The sequence below is a fragment of the Anopheles maculipalpis genome, chromosome 3RL (genome assembly GCF_943734695.1).
Source record: "Anopheles maculipalpis chromosome 3RL, idAnoMacuDA_375_x, whole genome shotgun sequence".
In the NCBI taxonomy this organism is placed as follows: Eukaryota; Metazoa; Arthropoda; class Insecta; order Diptera; family Culicidae; genus Anopheles; species Anopheles maculipalpis.
The window spans coordinates 70,216,491-70,242,641 of NC_064872.1; the positions used below are offsets into that span (position 1 = coordinate 70,216,491).

At 42.8% G+C, this 26,151-nt stretch overlaps 3 protein-coding genes across 4 annotated transcripts in view; 2 read left to right on the plus strand and 1 right to left on the minus strand.

The window, feature by feature from the left end:
• LOC126561846 (kinesin-like protein subito) overlaps positions 1-26,151 on the plus strand; it is a 247,380-nt gene that overhangs the window by 162,135 nt on the left and 59,094 nt on the right. The window lies entirely within an intron of this gene.
• The window catches only part of LOC126561552 (WD repeat-containing protein 47), a 228,377-nt gene that overhangs the window by 47,540 nt on the left and 154,686 nt on the right, over positions 1-26,151 (minus strand). The window lies entirely within an intron of this gene.
• On the plus strand, positions 20,311-21,320 carry LOC126562841 (TM2 domain-containing protein almondex). Its single transcript, XM_050219431.1, has 4 exons — positions 20,311-20,417; positions 20,517-20,545; positions 20,617-20,679; positions 20,754-21,320. Exons 1-4 carry the CDS (start codon positions 20,312-20,314, stop codon positions 21,318-21,320), a joined length of 765 nt encoding a protein of 254 aa, XP_050075388.1. The 5' UTR covers position 20,311.

Consider the following 26,151-nt stretch of genomic DNA (forward strand, 5'->3'; position numbering starts at 1 on the left):
GCAACATCAGATTCGCTAGGGATGGAACTACCCTTTCCGGTTTCCTGTAAAACCATCCTTCCTTTCCCTCTTGAACGCGATTCTATCGATTCGAATCGTAACGACATCGGAGACCGTTGATCTTGAATTCGATTCGAGCGGGCACATTCAATCCCTCCCCCGGCTCGTCTGCGATTCCGGCCGGTCGTCGTTCTCTAACGAACCGTGAAATTAAAGCCGATCGTCTTTTGGAGCGCATAAGCGCACCGGAATTGTAGTCGAACGTCGTCGTTTTGGTTTTTTTTTTGCGAACGAAAAGGGCGGATTTTGATCAACCGAATAATTCGATTAGAATTAGATCAATCTGTGTGTAAGCGATCGGAAATGGCTTTGAATGGAAAAAAGAAGAAAAAACATGCAGCCTTGAAGGATGGTGCTTTAAGAAGGTAGTAAACACACCTTAAAAATAGCATTACACTGATTGATTTATAGATTATTAAGTTTTCTCTATCAAATGCGATGTCGCGCCACTAGCCAACAGTGAGCGAAATTTTAACTCCATTTTAATGACAGTTTATCGTCGCCATTGCACATTTTTTCTCTCTCCACGATCACCACATTTCGCGTGATGAATAAAAAGTGTATATATTTTTGCTTTATCACAATCTTATCTAACCATAAATAAGGAAGATATATTTTACTATTATAAAGTACAACTAAAGCTCATTTAAAATCATAGCTAGACGCTTTAATCTCAGAAAAAAAAATCCACTTATACACAAGGTGTCAAGATTGTCCACCAATCACTCGAATAAACCAACCGCTCCATTTATCTGCGGCATTAAAATGTATGAGGAACAGAGCACACAAAAAAACTAAAATTGATGCTTCGTTGAACAAAATGGGAAGAGAACGAAGTTGAGGTATACCGCGATGAGGCTAGATTTTTCATTTTAAAAATTTACCAACCCGTCTTAAAATCAAATCAAAATGTAAATTAATGTCAACCTCTTCTAACGTCTTCTTTCCGATGTTAATAATAAAGCTCTAAATAAAAGACTTGTCATCAAGGCGATAGTGTCCCCATAGTGTGTGAGTGTGCCAAGAAAAATCATCACCAAAATAGGAACCCCTTGGCCCGAACGTGTGGCATGCCCTGGATGCTGGATTCTATAATTATCAAACCATTTTCTAACCTCGTGTTCCGTTGCAACATTTCACACATTCTTATCTGTCGACGAACCGTGGCCAATAGTCGTTTTTTCCCAGCATCATTCCCGGAAACCCACAAACAATCCGTACTTCCCCCCATGTTCTAGCGTGACTGTTGGAAAATGACTCTTCTTCTTCGTTCGCTTTAAAAGTGCATTCCCCAGACAGTACCAGACGAAAATATCGATTCGTGACGACGTGACGTGCTGGTGGTACTCAAAGCTGATGGTGCTGGAATTAAGAGAGACAACAACAAAAAATGGCGTGCAACGAACGAAGGTTGTGTGTGTAGAGTTAGAGTTCCACCCTCGGTAAATAGTAGCAAAGACCAAAAGACGTCCAAAAACGGTCAAAACTGGAACACCTCCCAACGCTTCCGTTTCCGGAAGTTGCACACACGCACAGTTCGGAAGCTAAACGGGGGTTTGGTGTAATGGAAAATGGTTTAATTTCCATTTTCCACTTTTATTCTTTTTGCTTTTTTGTCCCGGCGTCTTTCGCTCTCTTAAGCTGACTTTTCTTCATTTCCATTTCTAATGGCGCACCATGGCAAGTCTTCCATTTTGGTGTACCCTTTTGGCTACACCGCGTACCAAGGGTAGCGAGTTTGGAAGTAATGCCTGCCCAACGTCACTCATTTACGTTTTTATGCTCCAAACACAGTGAAGAGTTAGGCTGTCAACAACCACACCACGCTCAACCAAGGCAAGGCCACAAACGTTGAAGTTCGACGTCCAAATCAACAGTCCACAACACGCGATGGTTGGATACACGGTTTTGTTTACACACGGGAAGTCTCTCTCGCTCTCTGGATTTTCTGGCCCAACAAAAAACGAGGCTTTCCACCGTCTGCTTTTTTTGCCCGCGTCGTCTGCGTGTCTGATGACAGCTCAACCAACGAGCCCTGCTAGTTAGCCAGCCGTCTTCGTCACGTTCGATTGACGATTCCGTGGGGCCTACGGATCGTATCGTAACGAAAGGCATCACCGTTTATGCCACCAAAGATGGCGTTCCTTCGCCAAAAGGGTTTCCCTCGAAAACTCCATAATCGTGCCCGATCGATCACACGTTATTTGTACACGACTAGCTGTTGATGGAAAACATCAGTTTCGTGATTGTACACGGGGAAGCAACGGAACAAAAGAAAAAGGAATCCAAAGTCCGATCCCGATCAAGGGACGTTGTGTCTGCTGTGTGTGTCTACCGAAAGCATAGTTTGTTTTTAATGTGAATCAACATCGATGCGGTGTGGAAAGTCACCCGTAGAGAGCGCTCACATTAACATTATTGTATCATGTTTCATTCGATTTTGACCGACAATAGCTTTTTTTTCTTTCTTTGCTTTCCTTTCCATCAAACATTCCCTTGCCACACCCCAAGAACACATCGATAACTAAAACACATCGGGAATTAAACAACGAAAAAAAAAGCAATAGGAAAACACTCGTCATAACAAGTTTATTTCCATGTTGGATGAGTGTTTTTCCTTCGATCGGACCCTTGGCGGCATTCAGCGTGGAAACCCCTCCCTACAAAAGGTGGTCGATCGTTCCCCCGGCCGGGTTTCTCGCAGTGGGTGGTAAAAAAAAGGTAATCTTTTGATGCTTGTTTCCTTACCCGACCACCACGAGAACGGGAGGATGTTCCAGAATAATGAACCATTTAGATGATGTGTGTTTGCGGTAGAGCTTGAAATTAGAAATTATTCTTTAATAGCCAACTAACTGTGTTAATTTTTCACTAAGAATAATCTTTGGGGAAATTAATAATTCAAATAGGTATAACGGAAGCATTTAATTTACTATTTTAATTTAATATACTGAGGAAGCTTATCGTTTGAGAAAGCTTTCCGAATATCGCATGTTTCGTTGCTTGTTCATTGCGATATTATGGTTAATAAAAAGGTTAACCAATTGACTTTAAAACGGTGCCGCGCAAGGGTCCTTTTTCGATTAGCTTATCCTACCTCACCTCATGACTACGGAAGCACAGTCGCTCGGGTTCGCTAGCAGAGTTTATTTATTGCCTTATTTTGTATGCCGCATGGGTTTAACACATTTAACTCTTAGCCTTAAGCTTCATAGGGATCCTGGGGGATCCTGAGGGATGGAAAAATCAAATAAAAGATAAGAATCACTTAAGGCTCAAGCCTCAAGGAGGCATACGAGCCCGAAATGGCTCATACCAAAGGGTCATTCTGATTATAGCTTGTACAACGAGACGGTATAAGGAGCGGTGGTCTGCCTCGAAGACGACGTGAGAGAGCATATAATGAAATCAAGGATAACAGCGCAGGAGCATCGAGGTCATTGGAGAGAAGAGAAGCGATGAAACAGGATTGGTGTCCCACCGATTTGTGGGACACCGATATGTTCGGAAGGTTTTTCTATGCGATCACCCCCTCTCCCTAAGTGTCCTTCTCCAAGCCACGACATCTCAGGCGATCAAGCGTTTATCCGAATGATAAGATGCGCATCGACACGGCATCGGTCGACTCCAAAGTATATGTGGCTGTGGCTGTTGTTTCGGATACCTTCTTCTTCTTGGCTTAACGACCTCTAAGGTCATGCCGGCTCGAAATCGAAATGGCTTACTAGACTGCCAATACCACGTAGTTGGTTAGTCAATCCTCACTACGGGGGGACAGTCCGGATGGGATTTGAACCCTGGTCCAGCCGTTTGAAGACCGACGCAGTTGTCGCCTACGCCACCGGGCCCCCCTTCGGCTTCGGATACCATGACATAGATCATCGTCTATGGTCTTATGTGGAGTACGAGTGGTTGTTCGATCCACTTTAATGGCCGCTGTACAAATCATTGGAATCATTGGATGTATATGGACCACGGTTACGATCCTCGCTATGAACAGGAATTATCTACTTGACTACGTCTGGTATCTGAATACACCAAGGAGGTGTTTTCCTACCGTAAAGACCCTCGCTTTGAACAGGACTATCGCCTTTGAATGATAGAGCAACCACTCAACGAAACAACCAAGATCACCCGGAATAAAGGGCATCCTGAGGACTATTGACGCTTTCCCATGGTTTACTATCAACGGCCCGAATAGTTTTGATGTTGTCCCGTGGATTTCCAACGCTTTCTCGTATACTTTTGGCAACGTCCTAAGTTTTTTCTTGGTTTGAAAGTTATTTTGGTTTTTGATTTGCAATTTTTGGTCTGTTTCTGAAATATTTGATATTTTAAAATTATTATTAAAATGTTTTTTCTATTATTTTTTTTTCGAAAAGATTTTTACACAACTATTTGATTCGATTCAATACATCCAAATTATGTCTGAATGCTAGTTGTAAGTTGTGTTACAAACAGAAAATTTCTGCGTGGATAAAGCCATATTAGTAGTGCTTTTAAAAATATGAAATAAATGAAAATCATTTAATTTTGTTTTTATCAACTTATTAAAATATCATACTATCGTTTCAAGTTTTTGTCATTGCACAAAATATACATGGTTTTATATTTATTCTAATTATCTTGGAGACGGTAAAGCAAACTGTTGGACGGAAACAAAAATAGCTGAAAACCCCTTCAAAAAATCAGGAGACGCAGTAAAAAACATCCGAGAAAGTGTGAAAAAACTACAGTAAGAGTGCATCAAAATCCATCGGGATACCGTGTAAAATGTCTTTTCACAGTTTCAAGAAGATACTGTCTCCAAACTAATGAAAGTTGTTCGTATTTTGTAAATTAGTTTTAAGCAATAGGAAGACTGTCCTTTAAGAAATAAAAAAAAATTAAAAATCTTTTAAAAAGAAAAGCAATTTAAATTTATCACCAATAAAATAAAATTGATAACTAATCGTAAACGCAAAGATTAATATGCATAACTATCATTAACAAATTCAAAACAACCCACACTGCAGTACGATACGGACACATCTAAGCAAAAGCTTAATTATACACCATCAAACTGTATCGTCCGGCTGTACGATTTCTCGTCAAATAAGTGGTATCTTTTGAGTTTGAGAAACAAAACCATACAAAAAAAACATAAAATCTCTTTCCACCGGCTCGGAGGAGCTTGGAAAAAAACAGAGTTTAACATTGAAAACATCACACACAGTTTCGCTTTGGTGGTTTACTTCGTTACGCATCCACCACTCGCAAAAAAAAATCCCACATTTGGCATACGCATAAGCCTCACCAACTAGACACAGCCACGCCGTTAACTCGGCCACTCGGCTAATGGGCACCTTTGCGACCATAAGCGAAGAATCGACCGATCGGACCGAAGCCGAAGAACGGACAATTATACACCTATCTGCTTTTCCTTGGCGTTATTAATTATGCGTTTGTAAACAGTGATTGAACCTCCTGTTAAAGAGTGTAACGGAAACAAACGCCTAGGCAGGCAAGGAAGGCAAACTAAGAAACGAACAAAAAAAAAAACAGCTACCAATCTCACCAATTTGCCAAATGCAGACAAAAAAAAAACGGCGCACGCACTACCACGTGAGGAATCCCTTTCTCTTTAAGTTTGCCGTTTTTTGCTTGATCGGTCGATCATCGGTATTGATCGGTGGCGGTGGATCGACTTTCTTCAAATTGGATGCGAAGATTTTGCATACTATTATTATTATTCCGGGTGGCCGTTTTCCAAAGGGGGAGAGGATCCCTCCCCGACAGGGAAAACTAGTTCCCAGATTGGTGATTTGCGACGCATTCGCTAGGGTTATTACATTGTTTTCACTTTAAAGCTTTTTTCTCTTTCCTAATCATAAAGTTAGTTTTGTGTTGAAGGCAGACATCGATATTGTGTGCAAACATCTGTTAGCAAATGCAGAAAATTAATTTAACAACGTGTAGTCAACGTTTGGGCGAGGAGATTCGAGATCGTGAGATACTTCCTGAGGGACGGGAAATAGCCGATATGGCTGTCGTTCGGACGGATGAATTATCGTCGAAGTTCACAAGAAAATTCGAGGTCTTGATGTACTTTCCTTGTTCCAAACCTTTGACCAAGAGGTGTTTGAAGAAGAACCTGGGACACGTTGAGCAGTATAGTAGAAAATCTTCAGAGGAAGCTGTCTGTGTTTGATGCAAAATGAAAAGATTCTTTGGACCAGCAAATGGCTAAGGCTAAAATCGTTTTCTACTCCTTCTTCTTGGCTTAACGACCTGTTAGGTCATGCCGGCCATCTAACGACTTACAAAACTTAAGAGGTATTACACGGGAGATAATTTTATCGACTGATTTTGGATTTTATCTGTCATTCAGAGCCTTTGACAGAAAAATGCCTTCCACTCGTGTAATGATTTGACAGATTTCGTATTCCGATTTCGAAATTTGAACAGGAAAAATAGTTTTTCGTTGATAGACGCGCCCAAAAAATCACGAACGACGAGTTACACATTTTCCTAAGATTTTGCCATCAATTGAAGAAAAAAAATCATATTCTATATATTCAGATTCAGACAGATATTCTCCACCCAAAACGAAATCGAAATTGTGCATGCTGAATTCCGATTTTCAGACCAGCATCTATCTGTGAAACCCGCGATTTACTTCGTGTGATAAGCCCTTTTCGTGGGAACGTTCTTGCCGTGTGATGACCGGCGTCGGTGTCGCCTTCAGTTTTCTACAACTTTCAAAACTCTTCACAGAACCCTGGACAGATATTGATTCTAGCCAAGATCAAGAAGCCCTATCGTGTCATCTGATTGGACAAACAAGCACTCAATGGAGATATCCACTCCCCTCACTATGCTGCTTCTGAGGTGTGAGCATCACAGTCCAGCATCTGCTAATCGATTGCTTGAGATGAACCTTGAGCTACAGCTTGATCATCTTGACAGCAACACTCAAAGTCTCTATAAACTAACCAAACTAACAACCTGAATGACAACTCTTACGATAATAGAGATTCACAACTTTCCTCCGTAGCTATGAACTAATCCGTGGATCTTGAATATTAGAACGTTTCAAAGCCTAGGCTTCAACTCAAAAGAGCAAATCTGCAAATCTTCACCACACCCAGAAGACACCCTGGTAGTGATGGCATTTTTTAGTAACATGCTTTTCCAGAGTAGCTTTCTGTAGATTTTATTAAACAGTTTAATGTCCATCACCGTCCAAATATAGTCCTTTTTTAAAAGCACACATCATTAGGTGGTAATGAACAAAGAACAGCCCAGCAAAAGCAAGACAAAACAATGCTTGCTCCACCTTCAAATCAAAACCAAAATATGAATATCAAACTCAGTTCCACCAACTCATCAAACTTTTTAATGAATTCCAAACAGGCCCAAAGTTAACAGTCACCTCCACATTAACTTCCTTCGTAAAAATAGATCACAACCACCAGATTGTGCCAGTTACCACCGGTCCCGGGTCCCGGGCTAACATTATAACCTATCAAAACCCACACACGGACACAACAGTCAATCGATCTGCGGCAAATTGAATGCTCGTGAAGGGTTGTCCGCGATAGGGAGCGTGTGGGACAAGGTATCCTCGATTTTAGCATTTAAAAAAAACTGTTTGCAACCAAACACACCAGACAACCCACCCTACTCTCAAAGAAACCAACGAACTAAACCCCATCCGCCTCCATCTATGGAGCGACATCCAGGCACTGTTTCTAAACGACCTACGCAAAATCACTGTGGGTGAATAGAAAGAAACCAAACGCCAAGTGGCACACATTTTTTTGAACAAGAATTCTGACGCGCTTCTCCTCACAATTCTGACAAATGTTGCTCGCTGAGCTACAATAAGGAAGTTCAAATTGCCTTTCCGTTTCCCAATCCCACGAGGCGGATTGCATTTTTTAGGAATGTTGTTTAAACCTAACCGTTACAACATACAGCAGAAGTATCGTCGCCGACTTTGTAGCTAATTTTTCAAACCTTCCATCTATTATTCTTGCTTCAGCGCGCGGCAAATCGATCATATGAACCCCGCGCTATGATACTAAAACTTCGCCGGTGCTTGCCGGGCGCATGGGTAGTCTCAGACATACGTCTCACCTCGCTAAAGATGGTAATTAAACCAACCATCGTGGGACAGAGCTAGCGAACGAACCAAACAACGCTCAACATGTAAAGTAATTAACTTAGAACACAACGATTGGATGCGCGCAGCTAACTTTAGCCGCCGTGCAAATATGTATCCATCTACGCGGTGTGTGCCATATTGGAGATTTTCTTCCCTCCCTTCGTTCCTTTTTTTTGCGCTTCTTTTTTAATGGTGGTCCCGGTTTCACTGTGAGCATTAAAAACGCTTAAAATGCAGACAAATGAAGAGGCACGCCGCCGGTAGGCTTCGGGCCAGCGTGTGGCAGGTTGCATGTGTAAAATCACCTATCTTTGAAACGTTAATGAATGAATAAATCCAAGAATGAGTAAAGCGTGAAGACATGAGCCGGCAAACGAAAAAATACAATCCATGTGCATCTCTAAACAACAACTCAACAACAAGAACCATCACAACAACCGCAGCGTAGAGCATCTTCATCGAGAAAAAGAAGACTTCTCGGGATCCTTCCTTTAACGATCGCGCGCGGCCAATAATCTCGTGATGGTGATGGTACTTTGGAATCATTTTTTGCCCCTCGTTTTTCCCTTGATAGCTTTTCCTTGCCCGGCTATGGATGCATTCTGTTCATAATTTCTGCTCCATCGGCCACAACGAAACTGGCCCGCCCCGTACACAGAGAGTGCTGCATGCGAAGTGCATACTTCGGCGCACGGGGGTGGGTTATTGTTTTACTGCATGCAATCATCGGCTGCAGAAACTTGCCGGGGTTCGTGGCAATGACCACCAAGCACCATATAGTTGCACTGCCAATTATTAGGCATCGGTTCACCGGCCGGTACGTACGAAATCGTCAGGCAGCGTGTCGAGATCGGAAACTGGGCAGATAAGTAGGGGTTTGCTGCTGGAGCTCTCCGGATAAATCACCCAGAATAGATGGAGCTTTTGATGGGTACATTCCTTCCAGAAGTAATTTACCTCTTTGAAGACACATTTTGGAAGCTGGAGAATTTGTGTTGCAAAGCTTGACAAATTTTCGTAGGACTTCAAATTCGCCAAACAGAGTCCGCGTGAGGCTCTAAGCGGAATATAATAGTTGGAATCGCTTATCACATCTGCTTATGAATCTGCTGAATGTAGATTCTTGGTAGTTCGGAGACTCTCGCGCAACTCAATCCGCTTACCGTTAAATCTGCCCCTGTCACCAACTGGTGAACTAATTAATGAATTAATGAAGACTGTACTATCTAATTGTATTTCAAGATGTAATCCATGGTAATGATAAATGGCAAACGATATTGAACCATATTATGGAATTTGTAACACGTGAGGAAGACTAGGGGCGGCCCGGAGGTGTAGGCGACATCGGCGCCGGTCTTCAAACGGCAGGACTGGGGTTCGAATTCCTACCGGACCGTCCCCATGTAGTGAGGACTGACTAACCAACTACGTGGTATTGGCAAGTCTAGTAAGCCATTTTCGTTGGCCGGTGTGACCTAAACGGTCGTTAAGCCAAGAAAAAGAGGAATGCTGTCGTACCATGAGCGACTGTCTATTCTAGCAAAGTTGCGCCACACATCACACTGATCAATCTATCCCGATTATTTTAAAGTACTGTTCATTTAGAATTTGGTCACTCTATCTTATGTATGGTAGAGCCCCTAGTGGTGCTATATGGAATTTTTGACACCTATGAGTAGGTATTGGATCACTCTTCCCTCTTATGGAGTAGTTTTGACATGATCGTGCTTGTTTCAGTTATTATTAACGATGGAGCTGCAACTTAGACAATTAATTGTGCACATCCACTTAGAAAATTCAACTTAGTCGAGGAGAAAAATAAGAAAATTCCTTAAAAACGTGTCCCCGTCATTGAAACGGTTTCGGTAACGTCAAAGCGTGTCAAGAATGGTTGAAAAAAATCGTCGAACAGGAACAATGTCAGCTAAACTGGAAGATGTTGAGAGTGTTACAGGCTTACCTTGGACTTTCGGATGGGGATATTCCAAAAACAAAATACTGTGCAGCAGAAGAATCGGATTAAATGCCGACTACCGCTTTTCTCGTGCCTCAAAGCAACCAAACATAACTCTTAAGCATAATTACATCGCCCAACCATGTGCTCCAAAAATTGTATGACCAGGTTTTAACGAGGTACGCGCGAAAAATAGATTTGAGGCAGGATTCTGGCCAAAGATTTTATGTTGCCACAACGCGGGGCGATATTCCCAACAAATATAAGTTCGTTTTTGCCGACCAATTTGCCCGCAAACCCGTGATATTGCAAGCTATTTGCAGCTGTGGGGGTACAAAACACGAGTTTTTATAACAAATCAATCTATGAACTCGACAGTTTATGAAGATCAGTGCCAGGAAAAGTGTGTTTTGCTTTTAAATCAAGCTCATAAAGGCCCAATTAAGCTCTGGCCAGATTTGCTAACTGTCCGTCCAGCACGCATACTATTGGGGATACTAGTTATGCGGCAGCTTATGAGAGGTATCAAAAGAAAGTTGTATTTAATTCATCCGTACATAAACAAATGTATTTTTATTGAAATTTGTGATAAAAGAACAATAAAAAACCTTTCGTTTGATGTAGAAATTATGTTTCTACGTTAAAAATTTCTCGTTTTACAGCCTGTGATGTGTGACCGATTTCTAAATTATTGACATTTTAAACATATCAGGTTCTTAAAATGTTTGTTTTTGAAAAACTACGATGTAAGTTTGCCAGCTCCAGGTTTAGGAATTCCTGTGGGATTCCTAAAAGGAACGGTTTATTCTGCTAAACCAGTTACTGTCAAATAACTTGCAAAGCAGCCAACATGCCATGAAATCGCTGCCACTCAATGTGAAGCATTCAATATGGAACAAGGGCTGATTTGTGTGTTACATCCGGATGTGATCCCTTGATCGACGTCAACTTGTGAAGGAGAATATACATTTTTGATGACCTAATGTTATTTTTAAAAAGCCATTTTCGTCAAATAATGTTAATAAGTACTGCAGACTTGATTATCCACCATGTTTCATGAATTAAAAAAGCTTCAACAATGCTTTCTTTAAAATAATGACAACTCGACAGAGCCGTCCCACTCGCTCTCTCCAAATCACCAGCGAGTTCAGCAAAAAAGTAAAACTGCTCAATCAATTTTGCACGGCCCCGTACATCCACCGGCCCCAATCGTAAATTGCATCCCTATTTCACGTCACTTATAGCTGTTTATAGTGCATCCGGTGGAAAGAAAACGAGCCGAAGATATTCAAACCTCCCGTCCATCTTCCTTGTCGCGATCAGTCAAACGAAACCAAATCCACCCGCATATGGTACCGTTGACAAAGAAAAAAAAAGCGGGGGGAATCGGGGAACCATTATCTACACCTCAACTACTTGGTTTTGTGCAAAAATAATCAAGTGTAATCGTGCCACGGAGGACGCATCTCTAGCATCGTCACCAACGACACCGATGTGTGCGGAACTGTGGAAAAATTACACTGGCGCGCGCACACACACGCATCTAATGGCCGATTAAAGACGTTTGCCGGGGCCACAATCTAAGCGGTATCAGTGTTTCCATAAACATCGACTGAGTCGAGTGAAATTGCACCAATTTGCCAATTTCTTTATGATATCCACCGTACGTGTTTTCTCTCATTTTTATACAATCGCACCTAATAACCTTTTTCCTAATACTTGCACACGATCGCCATCGAGTGGAGAAGCCAACCATTGGCCACGATTGATAATTGATGTTGTAAATAAAAGCACGCGAACACGCGGACCCATATGTAGGCCTCAGTTAGGCTATATCGGGTGCTGTCATTGCTGGGAGTGCTGGTCAATAAAAAGACAATTCTCGCCAACGGAACGAAGAAGAGCACAATTACCTGACCCATAACCCAACTTGTATTAAGCGTGATAATAAAACAATTTGTGTCCCGGCGGTGTTTCTGATTTGTTCGCAAACAGCTCCGACAAAAGGCTCGCATATATCTTCAATTTTCCACACCACATGAGAAGGGTTTGGAAGGAAATATTTAAATAGCCGCAACGACTATTAGCCCCATTTTTGGCGGGGCCCAAACCATCCACTTACGCTCTATGCAAATCAAAGATAAGAAAGCATACTGTTTGTCTAGGATCACCCTTCGAAAACAAATTCTTGTTAGACAACCTTGTGGCTTGTGGGTATATCTGGATGTCTACAGAGTTTTTAATCCCCCCCCCCCGCGTTTGTCCACATGACGCTGCAAATCTTACCCATCCATTCATCCAATAGATCAAACCCGACTAAACCACCTCCAGGCAACGCAGCTAATTTCTGCGATCCGCTTTCTTCGATAAGCGAACTGCTGCGCCTCTTTCGCGTTCGTGTGCGCTCATCAACTCCAACTCCCTAATGAGCGAGGCATGAGGAAGCTGATGATGCTGATCGGGCACACTACATGAGCGTTTCTTCGTCATCATTTCCAAAGCCGGCTGCCGGCCGAGTCTCGCAAGCCGGCTAGTTTCACCTGCTGCTGATGATGCATGAAATTGACAGCTGATGGACGTGATGTGTGATGGTGTGTACGCCCCGAAGGGCCTGCGTCTTCAAGGACTCCAAAACCTCGAGTGTGCCTGCTGTTGTAGTAGTTCCGTTATCGGGTGAGATTTATGTAGACAAGGGCAAGGGTTCGCACCGGTCCGATCGTAAAGGAAAGTGCACCGGTTTCCGATCGTTACACAGGAAGTCATATCACCAGTACGTGTACGATTAACGAGATGAGTAAGATGGCTCCAATAAAAAGGCGCACCTCAAACAACAGAACGGGATCCATTGTACTTGCCTACCAATGAAACGATAATAACTATTCGCCTAAATGGACAGTCTTATTATTGGGTTGTCTTCCTTTTTTGGGGGGCGAAGACATAATTGAGAGGCGTTAGGAATGTAAGGTTAAAAGGTGCGTATAACTGTGACGGAATGCGTGAGATAATTACGCTTCCAAGATGTGAACTGTAGAGAGTCGCACAGACGCACAAGAACGATGGTCCATTACAAACATTACAAGCAAAAATTGACGCCTGTTTTCAACGAACAAGCCTTAAATTTTCTTTTCTTAAATGGTTTTTTTATTAGGACAAATGAAGATCATCACCTCCGAAGTAATCCCTTTCCGATGTAATGCACCTCTTCCTCCTCTTCTGCCACTCCTCACAGCAGGTGGAAAACGCGGATGCTAGGATGTCCTTTAGTTCCGACATCGCTGCGGCTTCTATCTCCTCGATAGTGTCAAAACGGTGTCCCCGAAGAGGCTGTTTTAGCTTGTTGAACAGCCACAAGTCAGAAGAATATGGCGCGGTTGCGGAACAATATGGGTGCCAGTTGTTGCGAAAAACTCTCTCAAAATGATGATGATCGTGGTGCAAAAACCAGCTGTTGACCCGAGGCTTTGGAAGTCCCAACACCTTCCGAAAGGTCTCATATCGTCACAGCTCCGAAAACAAATTGTCACTCCTAGCCGGGTTGATGTTGTGACTTGAAACGTGGCAGAACTGTCAAAAACATACATATTGACAAAAGGAAAATAAAAACAAAGGGCTTCTTTTAGCGCGCGAAATTTGACATCCAATGTCGCATTACTTTTCGGACACAGTAGTACACCAGATTCAAATTAGGCAGTAAATGGAGGCTCAATTTCCGATCCAAATAGCGGTATCAGCGAACGATTTAAAATGGTTTAAGATAAAATCAATCTACAAATCCTATCTTAGATCTTAAACGATTCCTCCTTAAAATGCATCGTTATTACCCATTCTTCGTCCCTATCAACTCGCTACAATCTTTGCGCCGAAGTTTAAAAAGACTTATTACTGCAAAACACACCCTTACCTTCACCGTTCCATTACATTTTTATACCTTTGCCCTAAAGCCAGCAATGGGGCGCTCGCTGGCTGGAGAATAGGCATGAAAATTCATTCGTTCTTCAAGCGAAATAAGTACACACCTTTCCCCATATCCTCACACCCTGTTGTCACATTGCGTACCGTAACTGCATAAACAATATCGTTTTCTTCTCACCTCTCGGCCGCCTCCGCTGGCAGGTCCAATTCTTCTGTTGGGCGTTAAGTAGCAGCGATGGAGGCATCACATGCACGTGGTACAGCAGCAGCCCAGGGAGCACCGCAACACAATAGCGGTAAATGCATAATTTGTCCATCATTTATGAATTCATCCCTCACGAACCATGCCCCTCCTGTGTGCCTCCCCCGTGTACCACCACCCCCCCCCCCCCTTCCGCATCTCTGGCGTATAAAAAAATCAAAACTCATCATCTTTCCTGCAACCCTTACACCGGCTTAAAACCGGCACCTATGAAATGGCATTTCATGAAACCATTTTTCCAAGCTGTCACAATCCCTGCATCGTTACCCTGCATGCAATGGTTGCCTTCTCTTGGCCCTCGGTTGTGGCCTTGAGATCCGGGAAAAAGTAGATTCTGACGATGAAGACTCGGTATGTCGCGTGCCACCGAAACAGTGCAGTACTGCAAGCGAACTGAAACACGCCATAGAACCAGTTCCCGTCCTGCCCAACCATGTCTCCCTACTGGTCTTCATCCTCCAAAATAACAGAAACCCGAGCCACCAAAAGCAATGGTTGCGCCGTTGACATATTCCAGACCCAAACCGACAAGACGTTGAATGCATAACATCACCGACGCCAGAAATTGTGTGACTTTGAGGGACAGTGGATGGAAGATTTTAAACTGTATCAACTGGTTTTTCTTTCACGCTTAACTTTCCATCTCCAGGGGGAAGGTTTTTCCCTACGTAAAACAACAATTCGATGCACCAGAAAGCAACGCAAACCATCCGTTAGAGCGATTTTGACGTACCACTCGGCGAGGAACTTACAACACATTGGAAAACTGAACTTCTCCCTCTCTTTCAAGGCTGCTTATGGCTTTTTTTCCTTCCCCGTTTATGCATTATTACACTAGCGTATCGTTACGAGCGTGAAGGCAGTTATGCCGCATCGCCTTAATCAGGCAAAGATTACCAAAAAACGACGATTTTCGGATCGTTTGCGGATCACACTGCAGCACCACCTCTTCATCATGGAAATGCCTATAATGTGCAATCGTTATAATGATGATCACGCCACCGATCGCATACGAACACCAATTTTTGGGAATTCATATTTCAGATAATTGGATTGAATCCGTTTTTGGGGATGTAAATTGAGCCTCCATAAATGGAGCATTCTCCTCGTGTCTTGATGACACAGCAGTTGGTGAGCATACACTTTTTTTTTAATTATTCATCCTTCTTTTGTGGACGTGCTGAACGTTTCGGGAGCTCTTGCGATTGGTTGGGGATTTACTGCAGATTACTGCATCACAACAATCAGGCTAATTGGGTGTCGGCGCTCTCTCTACCAACACCACCAATTCCACGCCCCAAAAAAAGAATTCCAAAAGCACGTCTCCAGCAGCATCAATGCAAATGTGCATGATGTCCCTCTAGAAGACGTTCTATTTTCTTCCCCAAAACGAACCACTCAATCGGGCGCGGGAATGCGTCCGGAATGCTTAAAACGTTCCCCAAAGCCGTCCCAGGTACTGCTTCACGTGCCTACACGGCACGGCATCGCATTATGTAGAATACGAGCTGACGAGCTGACCTAAAAATACAAACATACACAAGTTCCATTAATTCCTTTCTTCCTTCGTTCCTTTTTTCCGGTCCAGCATGCCTACCCATTCTACGGATTCGTTCAATCGATGGGGGCGATTATGTACAGGGTGTTGTCATTTTTGTTTGCGTGTCATTACGACCATTACGGTATTACCGGGTGCTCGTGCCGCCACATCGTGTGTACCGCCGTCACCACCCCTGGTTCCGGAAACCCGAAGGTCAAGGCGATGCGCAAACCACAAACCGCGCACACAAACACACAGGGGAAACGATTAAAGAAAGAAACCGATGTAAGCCGTTCCTTGGCGTGCGTCAGCCATGTCAAACTCACATGGACTTAGTAGAAAGAGGTGTATTTTCAAGCTTTGAAGTTGACTAAATAAAAGACCTCAAACATAGTGGAGGTAAATCATACGATCTTCGCGGACAATTGACATCCCCTCGGCTTGAGAAGATCTTTGATGTCACTCCTCAAAATCGCTCATGCAACACTTCGGACCTCTAGTGCGTTGTATGGTACACTGTACAGACTTTTTTGGAACCAGATATTCAGTCCAGCTAAGATCAGAAGAAACCAGAAACTTCTAACCCCGATCTACAAACACAAGTCACTTTCTATAACTGTTCCTCTAAGGGTTCCTAGACGGTAGTCAAAGCCGGTAGGATACGTTGCTTGGGGCAGGTGATGAAGATGCCGGACTCATGCCCCACCAAGAAGGTGCACGCCAGCGTCACCTGTTCGGCACGAGGCGTTGGCTGGATCATGTAGCCATGGATGGAGGACTGCAGCCCTAGAACGAGTTCCCTGCAAACAGATTGGCGACCTGGCCATGCAGGCATCCTGAGCAGGCCAAGAACTAGAAGAAGGCATCCTGGGGCTAAACAGATCTTATATCAGTGCATACTAGAAAATTTTCCCATATAATTTGCCCAAGTCCCCGAGAGGCCAAATTCTCGGCAAAATCAGAAAAATATTCTTAACTGATCTTGAGCAGACTAAAAGACTTGATGACTAAAAGTTGGGGAGAAAGGGAGGAGGGGGCTTGCTTCACGCTTCGAGAGGCCACTGGCTACTGTATGCTTCGAGATACTTCAAGAATCCTTTCTTCGAGGTTGCAATTTACAAACGGTGCTAAAGGCCCTTATAGATCTTCGTCGTGTGACCGAGGGCCCTTATATACGAGGGATTAGGTGGGTCATAGACGAGGCTCGTACTCGATTCAAAACAGCTCTGGCCTGTTAGCTAGGGCGAGATGGGGGGAGAAGAGTGAGGGGAGGGGGAGGGGGGTTGATTAAAACATTCTAAAGGGGTTCCCCCTTTAGAAAACCCATAATTAGTAAACAGTTGATAATTGTTTTACCATTCCGAATACCGTCCGAATTGTAGCAACTCCTCGCGGTCGTATGTTTGACATGTCTGGCCAATACACCAATACTATGCGAAACGAAATAATAAACCCGCTTTGAGATGAAATTTCGCGCTTTTAAGAAAAGAAATGATCACAAATCACTGTCCCGACGTAACAACTCCTGTGTGTTAACCCGGAGGAGTAGTGAAAGAGATGTTGGAAGGCGGTTTTGGAAGAAGAATCGTGGTTTTCGAATGGCAAACTGGTTCCGGACAACTAACCGGGACCGGTTTTTTTTGTATTAGGGGTAACACGGTGCGGAGGGTTGCGCGTTCTTTTCAGAGCCAGAGAATCGAAGCAAGGATGCCTAACGCAAATAAGGAACTGTAAAACACTTGGACCTTTAAAGCCTGGTAAAAGTAAACGAAAAAGATCATTTCCTACCTTTTCCTTTTATTTGCCAAACTGGGAAAAAACAGATCGTTACGTACCTTTTCCCGGTGTTGTTGTGGCCCGGTAGACTGCAGAAAATCGGCGGCCTTTTGTTTTGGTCTCTCGTCGATCGATCAGGCTAAATTGATCGATTTGACTTTTGTCGACGAACCTTCTTCTTGGTGGCTGGGTTACCGTGGTGATGTGAAGTTGGATGATGATGATGATGATGGAGTTTCGAGATCGATTAGAGCTGCTTTTCACAAAACTGCTTCCGGCGGGACATGCACACACACAGAAACACACATTTAAAATCTGCAAACCATCTTCACATTCCGGTACACAGGGGATTGATGATGATGGTACAATAGTGCGCAAAAAAAACACTCTTCAATATTACATTTCCCTTTTCAATACCGACACATGCACACAAACACTCACACATTCACAAACACAATTCACTTTTTTCCTTCCTGTGCTACGCTAGTCGCTAGGCTCTGGAAAACGGAAGGGAATTACTTAAAAGGGAGGAAGGCCCACTGAAGAAAAGGTAATGAATTTCACAATTCAAAGGGGAATGGAATGGGGAGGTGGGGTTATGAGTGAAGACTGATCGTGTGCAACCCACCCTCCTCCACGACTCAATCGTTTTCCAATCGATTATTTTCGCACCCGTTGGGTAAAAGTGGGAGAAATTTTGTTACCGATTTGTTGCTCTGTTCACTGTTGTTTAGTGAAGGTAAAAGCACATCCGAGACAAGAAGAAGCCACTGGCACGACCGAATGCATCCAATTTGCATACGATTTATGAAATTGCTCTCATCTTACCACAGACAAGGCGTGAGGTTTTCGTCTTTCTATGCGAGGTTTTTTTTTGGCCCCACTTTTTACACCACTTTCAGCTACTGCACTGCTGAATTAATGCTTCGATTGCAGCTTTAGGGGGTGATTTTTTTCTCTTCTACGACACAGGTGTTACACAGTTTGCCGCAAGAAATGCAACGCCTTTTTGCGTAAGGCGTAATACATATTTTCTTCCATCGCTAACTCACCCATGACCCTGAACGTAGCGAGTTTTTCCGAACGAAAAGAAAAATGACATCACCCAAGCGGGGGAGGGGCGATTTGCAAGAAAGCAGCGGCAACGACACCATAGCCCACTTCGATTGCAACAGCTGCAAGCAAAAGATGCTTTCCTTCGATTAAGGGTTGATAAGGGCTAGACTTATCGAAGGGTGAATCACCATCGAATCCGGTTGGAAACACCCCAAAAACTCAACAGTGGTTCCGGTTGCGTAAAAAAGGGGCAAGAACAGATTTTCCTTCACATTTTCGCACAACAATTCTGTCACCTTTCGCTACTATAACGCACGCACACACTTCTTCGGATGGAATCACAACAAAGGGACTACTTCTTCAATTATTGCACCGAAACATACACGCATATGTGCGCATATTGCGTCTTCACTGGCATGTCACAGGGCCTGCTTTTCCTTGGACACCACAGCTAGAAAAGTGCATTTTTCCTTCCTACGCATTTCATTCTTTCCCAGCTGCACCACACCGGGAAACCACTCACACTGCCCTTTTACCATGGTGTAGGAAAACTATTCCTACCCACACACAAACACACCGATACACACGCACGCAACACTGTCTGTCGATGGAGGACATTTGTTCCCAGCAGAGAAAGTTTACATGCCGGTTATTTTGTTTTTCCTCAAAAAAAAACACAGGCTTTTTCCATAAATCTTGTCACCGAAACAGCACACCTACACCGATGTCATCGTGCGAAGAAGACATTCGTTTCACCTTGTCTGCCTGTTTTTTGTACTTGCTGGACCGTTCTGCTGCGTGCTACTTCACCGATCTAGCCCTTGTCCGAAAGGGAATGGACAAAGAGGCGCACCACCTCCTACGATAAAAAGGTAGCTAAAACTTTTAGCAAACCCGATTAGATCAATCCGACACCACACAGTCCAACGCAGTGTACCACACTTACGCACCCACCTTTACTGTTTACAATGCACAACCAACGAACATGGTAGCAACCGCACACGGGAACACTCTGGCCGTCTTTGGCCGTACACGCGAAAAATGGAACCTGTGCAACCCCTACCCCGGGTACGGTTGCGGGTGTGGAAAACCTCACCAATAGGGGAAAATCTCGCTCTCGCGCACTGGGAAGCTCTCCTCGTTGTCGTTGCCGTGCAGCGAAAACAAACACATCTGACCGAAGGTGCTGTTGTAGGACGGGCCAGGTCGAGAGGGTCGTTTTGACAGATAGCAATTGCAAGCAACGAGTTTGACAGTTGCTGTACGGTTGTGTTTGCGGGTGTGGGGTTTGGAAACAGGAACTTGTCTTTCTTTTGGTAGTATTTCATCCGTATTTTTCATCTTTACTAAACACAGGTTTCGTTTTCAATCGGTTTTTTTTATTTAACTTTTCTAGATAAAAGCTTCCACGCTCCCAAAAAGCGTAACGTATTCACGTTACTCCCTACCAACGTAACGTACCTACTCACATAGAAAGCACTGTCTGTCAAAATCCCGTCCGCCCGTTCCAAAGCACAAAACATAAACAAACCAGTGTCGAACGATCACAAAGCTCGCGGTATTATAAATTAAAGAAATTAAACACATTAAATAACGTCCAAAATGCTGCCCAACCTGTTGCAGGGACGATGCATTCGGTTAAACTGGAAGTCCGTAGTGTTTTTAATGATGTCGCTAATCCTTTCGCACATAAGAATCACGCAGTCATGTAAGTAGTAGCTCCTGCCTGCGCATCAAAACAAGATGAAGATTGTACGAAAAACACGCTAATAGATAACATTTTTTGCTCTAATTCCTCCCCCACTAGCCGTAAATTCCAACAATCCTGAAGTTACAGTAAATAGGAACCTTCCGGCGTATCCCCTTTACACATTACAATCCCTTTTCTGTTTGTTCCCAATTTTCAGCCCACCAAGCTGGAAAAAATCAGCTCCGACACAGACCGGTCTGCCGTCACCATCAACTCTAACGTAAGTGATTCATCAACTGCAAATTCATTTCGTCGCCCTTCTTCTCTCCCCTTCTCACCACCTTTCCCTTGCAGTCTAAATCATCCTCCGACACGAGCCACTGTCCCACCGACACACTCTGTACGGATCTGCCCAACTCTTGCCTACAGTGCACGTACAATCCGCAGTGTGTGTACGGCGCGGAAATTAACGTAACCTGTCTGCCCAAAACGAACGTAAACTGTCACGTGGACAAGCTGAAAACAGCGATTCAAAATGAAATTAAGCGTACGATGATCTGCCGGTACTGTTATCAAACGGAACGCTGGGAGCACAACTGCGAACAGAAGGGTGGCTGCAATTCGATCGATTCGAAGTACAAAACCAACTGTACCGTACACCCGGAGCTGTTGTGTATGGGGCACCGAACGTTCATGAAAAAGATCCCCTGTAACTGGACGCAAGGCTACCGGTGGGTTACGACGCTGATCGTAAGCATTACGCTGGGCGGGTTCGGTGCGGATCGGTTCTTTCTCGGCCACTGGCAGGAAGGTATCGGGAAGCTGTTCAGTTTCGGTGGGCTAGGCGTTTGGACGCTGATCGATGTATTGCTCATTTCGCTACACTATCTCGGACCGGCCGATGGATCACTGTACATCTAAAACGCTAAGTAATTACACTCGGTCAGGGTAGAAAAAACTAACGTAAAAGCTAAATTGTGATACGAGAGAGGGAGACGTTTCTGTAAACTAGCCACATAGAGTGGAGATTAACTACATAAAGAACACATTTCCAATTCAAATTTTTCGATTTTTTTATTGCTTTTTTCTGTTTTACAAGTTTCGACATTGTTTCCGGGTGTAGTTTCGCAGCACTTACAAACGTGTTTGCCAGAGAAACGTAATTCGTCATCTTTGCCATTTTTACACATTATTTGTGTTCCAGATGATGTTGCATTGGATGGCATGTTTTATGTTATGATGTTACATGTTTTACAATCGCCTCCACTTGGGTTTTTATCTCTTGTTGTCTTCCTTGGGGTCATATATGTATTTTTTTATGTTCTTTACTCTCGAATGTTGTTGGTGTACGATCGATCGCTACTGTAAATCCATTATCGAGCCCAAACTTTACGTTGTTGAAACGTTATAGCACAATCATTGTTTCTTATGCCCTTTTTCCTTTGCTCCCAGTTTAAGGATGATACTTTCTTTTATGCTTCTCTTCATTGAATCGGGCATTGTCTTTCGCTTGTTCTTTTCCCCTCTTTTTTTTTTTGCTCCTTATTAAATCCCTTCCGTTGTTCTAAATAGATAGGGTTTTGTTTTTCACACATTCTTGTATGTTTTGCTCTTTCTTCTAAGTGGCGTTCCACACACTACTACATTTGCATTATTATTATGTATTTAGTTATTTTCATAGCAGTATATTATGCTTCCTTTGCTCTTTTTCCGTCTCGCACACCACAGGCAAACTGGTTCCATTTTTTTCAATGATTAACATTTTGCTTGGCCATCATCTCTCTTCGAATATATGTGTTCTTCCTTCCCCATTTTCTTCTTTCTCTTTATGTTTCACGCATATTATTTCTAGTACAATAGTTTGTGTGTGTGTGTGTGGGTTTGCTTGGTTTCCTTATTTCAGTGATTTTCATTTTGCCTTTTCTTCTCATTTTTATCATATAGTATTTGCATTTGTTTATACTTGTTCTTTTTTGCAATTCGCTTATTTTGCCTTTATGTTCTTTATGTTTTTTTTCAAATTGTTTGCATCGTGTTTTTGTGTTTCTTTTGCAATCATGGGTAGAATAAATGTTTGACTGTTTGGTATATGATGTTAACAATCAAAAAACAATCACTGTCTGCAACCGATGTGTGTCACTACTGAATTTTTGCTTTTTATAGCTGATTAAACACTATTGTATGTTGTATTTACTGTTTCTTTTTTTTTTTGCTTTCTTTTTCTATGTTGTAAGCCGCTGTTTGTCTGTTGATTAGATCCCTTTCTTCGGGTACTTTCCTTTTGCTTTGTTGCTTTCCTTCCTTCCGTGGTCGATCTAGCTTACACACAACAACAGACACAGTAAATGTATGTTTCTTTTTTTTTTGTTTTAATAAATTTGCTTTTCGCTTACTAAATTGTTGTTTTAGTATGTAATTTGCTGTGTCATATCATATCAACAAAACCGGTGTAGAAGTGAGGGGTTCTTAAAACACAATCTTCTTAACTAGAACTCTAATAAAAGAAAAACCAAACACCTCACATGACATGGAAGGGAACGGTGGTGGTACAAAAGAACAACGGGCATCTTTTTCTGTAGTACTGGCCGGCCAGCCAGCTAGACCAGCCGTTTGAAAATTGCAGCATAATTATGCACTTTCCCAGAACAGAAAAAAAACACACACGCACAACCAATCCCCGAAAAAAACCCCCCGGAACAAGTCACACGGCTCTCGATGATGTGCGAGCTAAGATTGTGCCTTGCTTTTTCGAGAGACTTCCCCGCAGCTAAAAATGCTAAAAATATCCTCCGTAAAATGACCCCGCTGCTGTTCGAGCAGCAGCAACATTGCTGTCTATTTTGATCCATACACACGGCTGTGGTGCTGGGACTTGTTGGAAGGAATTAGCTGATTAGCTGCTGTGCTTTTTTTTTGTACTGTTGTCAATATGCTAACGGCCGGCCGGCGAAAACAGAGCAGTTTATTGGTTTTGTGGTGGTGGCCCTATATTCCCCGCATGCAATTATTGAGATGGCGTAGTAAATAGTAGTAGTAGTAGTAAGAAAATACATTTTGTTTCCATGTAAAAAAGCATTTTAAAACCAATTAAAACCCACTTTTGTACGGGAGAGAATCTTAAGCTAAGGTAAGGATGTAGCGCTGATAAAAATGATTTAAAAAGCTGGGGGGAAGGATATTTAAAAAAAACTCAAAACCAAAAACACAAATTCTAATGCACGCATTAAAAAACACACACACGATGTGACGATGTAAGTGTGGTACAAGGTGATTTTTTCTTCATCTAATTATCGCGATCGTAGAAAAAAAGCATATTAAAAGAATAGAAACCTAACCACACACGCGCGCATCGGGGGGACTTCCGCAAAAGGAAGAATAGGAAATTCGTTATGCAAAGCATTGGAGCACCAAATCCGATCAATCGCACCCTCTCAAACTCTCTCTCCTCACACGCAATATGACGCGTCATAGCAACACGTGATCGTGGTACACACGACACACCATGTGCTACTTCGATGCAAAACGGGCAAGCCCTTGGCACACCAGTTTTCCATTTGCTTCGTTTTATCCAAAAGAGAGATCCCTCTACGACCCGGACGAGGCTGTTGCCGGTGGTTAGGTTTCGCATCGTTTAGTTGTAATTGTTCGCTTTGTTACCATTTAGTTGTTTAGTAATGTTTCCTCTATTGTAAAACCTCTGCTTGCTTGTGTAAATTAACCGTTCCAACGTTCGTTACACGCTTCGGTAGCTCTTCCCTTCTCTTGGTTCACTTGTGTCTACTAATAGTTTGGGGTGAGGGTTATTTAAACTTCACAAAAACTGGACAATTATTACACAAAAACTCAAACGCACTTATGTTGTTTATACTCAAATGTTTCCTGGTTAAATAGTAGTAGCTCCTACACACACATCTTTCCCACTAATGTATAATCCTGTCGTACCCCATATCATCTTCTTCGTACTCAAAGACCTCTAGACCTTGTGTGTATGTGCTGTGTTCCGCGCTTTCTGTCAGTGACTTGCTTTATGAATATATGCAGTATGGAAGCAAGTTTTATAGTTTATGCTACAATTTCATGGTTCCTACCCCCTTGAATTCGGAAGGTTGCAAAAGGTTTTTTCTTTCGGCCTCGCCAAATACAGAATAATTCGATTTTAAAAGATTTTAACAAAAAAAAAGCAGGGCGGTTAGGTTAGATAAAAACGTTGAATCAAATGATTGAACCGAACTTTCCAAAAAATTTTGAATCCTTCCCTGTGTGTGTATGTGTGTTTGTAGAGTTGTTACCTCAGCGTTAGTTGAAGCGCTGTTTTGCAAATATATATATATATGAACCACGTCCGGGCCATGTTGTTCCAAACACGTGGTGTGGTAGGAAACCTGGATGGACCCGTTTTGGTATTCATTCACACACACAAACACACCAAACACGGAACACGCGAGAGCCCTTTTGTGTTGTATGCTATCGTCTACTCTAGTGCGAGCTGTTGTTAAACATTCCGAATTATTTCACATTTCCAATCATTGATACTGCGACGTATGTACGATATATGATCGGTTCTTGATCTCGTACACAGGGGCGCGCAATGGTAAACCTTTATATAGCCTGGGTCCTGTGTGTGCGCGCGCGCGCTTTCTACTTTACTTAACTTGTTCGTTTCCTTCTCTGCTGGGTATGGTTTTCCAATATTTGTTACCTTAAAAACACACACGATCGTGCCGCACTCGTCCTCCGTTCGATGGAAGGATGATGTTCGCTGAGGACGCGCAGCAGCAGCTTTATAACTTGATCTTAACAGAACGATTCTATCATTTGCTTTATCAGGTTGTGGCGATTTTCCCCCAAGGATCTTGTTGCTATGGTTATTATAATTAGGGATTTCTCCTACTACTTTCTCTCTGCAAGGTACAAGTTCTCTAAATTACCTTGGCTTAGGAGCAGACTGACCAGACGTACGGTATTGAACGACACAGTCCGGTATTTCTAAACCAAAAGTTGATGTCCCAATTTGTTCCATATTTGAATGTCCTGACAAATTTGGATTTATTTTAAATTTTCCGTTTGAGTTTCGCAGTAGGCGGCATGTATAAGTCAGTAAAAAGTAAAGTAAAAAGCTGCCGTACCCTGTTTTTTTCATCCACTCCGTCTGATCAGCCTACTTTGGAGTCGCTATATTCAACCTTACTTTATGTTGCCAATTTTTTGCTTTCCACATCCTTTTTCTGTGGGTTTTTTCTTCTTCTAATTTATAGCCTGTTATGCTGTTTTTCAAGGTAAAGGATAGTAGTAGTAGTAGTAGTAGTAGTAGTGGTGCAATGTATCTTTTTTATTGTTATTCATTACCTTCATACATCTTCATAATTATTATTCATTTACTTTTACGTTGTTATGCTTACGAAAAATGCACGCACCGAAACAGAAAAAAAGACCCAACAACATTATTGACGATTGTGTTTACATTTACGCTACGCTCGCGGTGCTTAGTGTATTCATTTTGCAATTGATTAATGGCCGATAATGGGATTGAAAACGGGTGTTCGAGTGCGCTACCAGATTGTATTGGTGAAGCTTGTAAGATTCAATGTTGATTGGTTGTACTTACGCATCTCGTTTCCCGGGTGGACCAGCTGATGTTGGGGTCTTGTCCACAATCCAGTAGTCGATCGATCGTGATTTCGAGAGAATTTCTGTTCCTGTTGTGTCCTCGGTGCGTGTAGTGTTTGCGCCCTTTTCCCCACTCCTGGCCGTG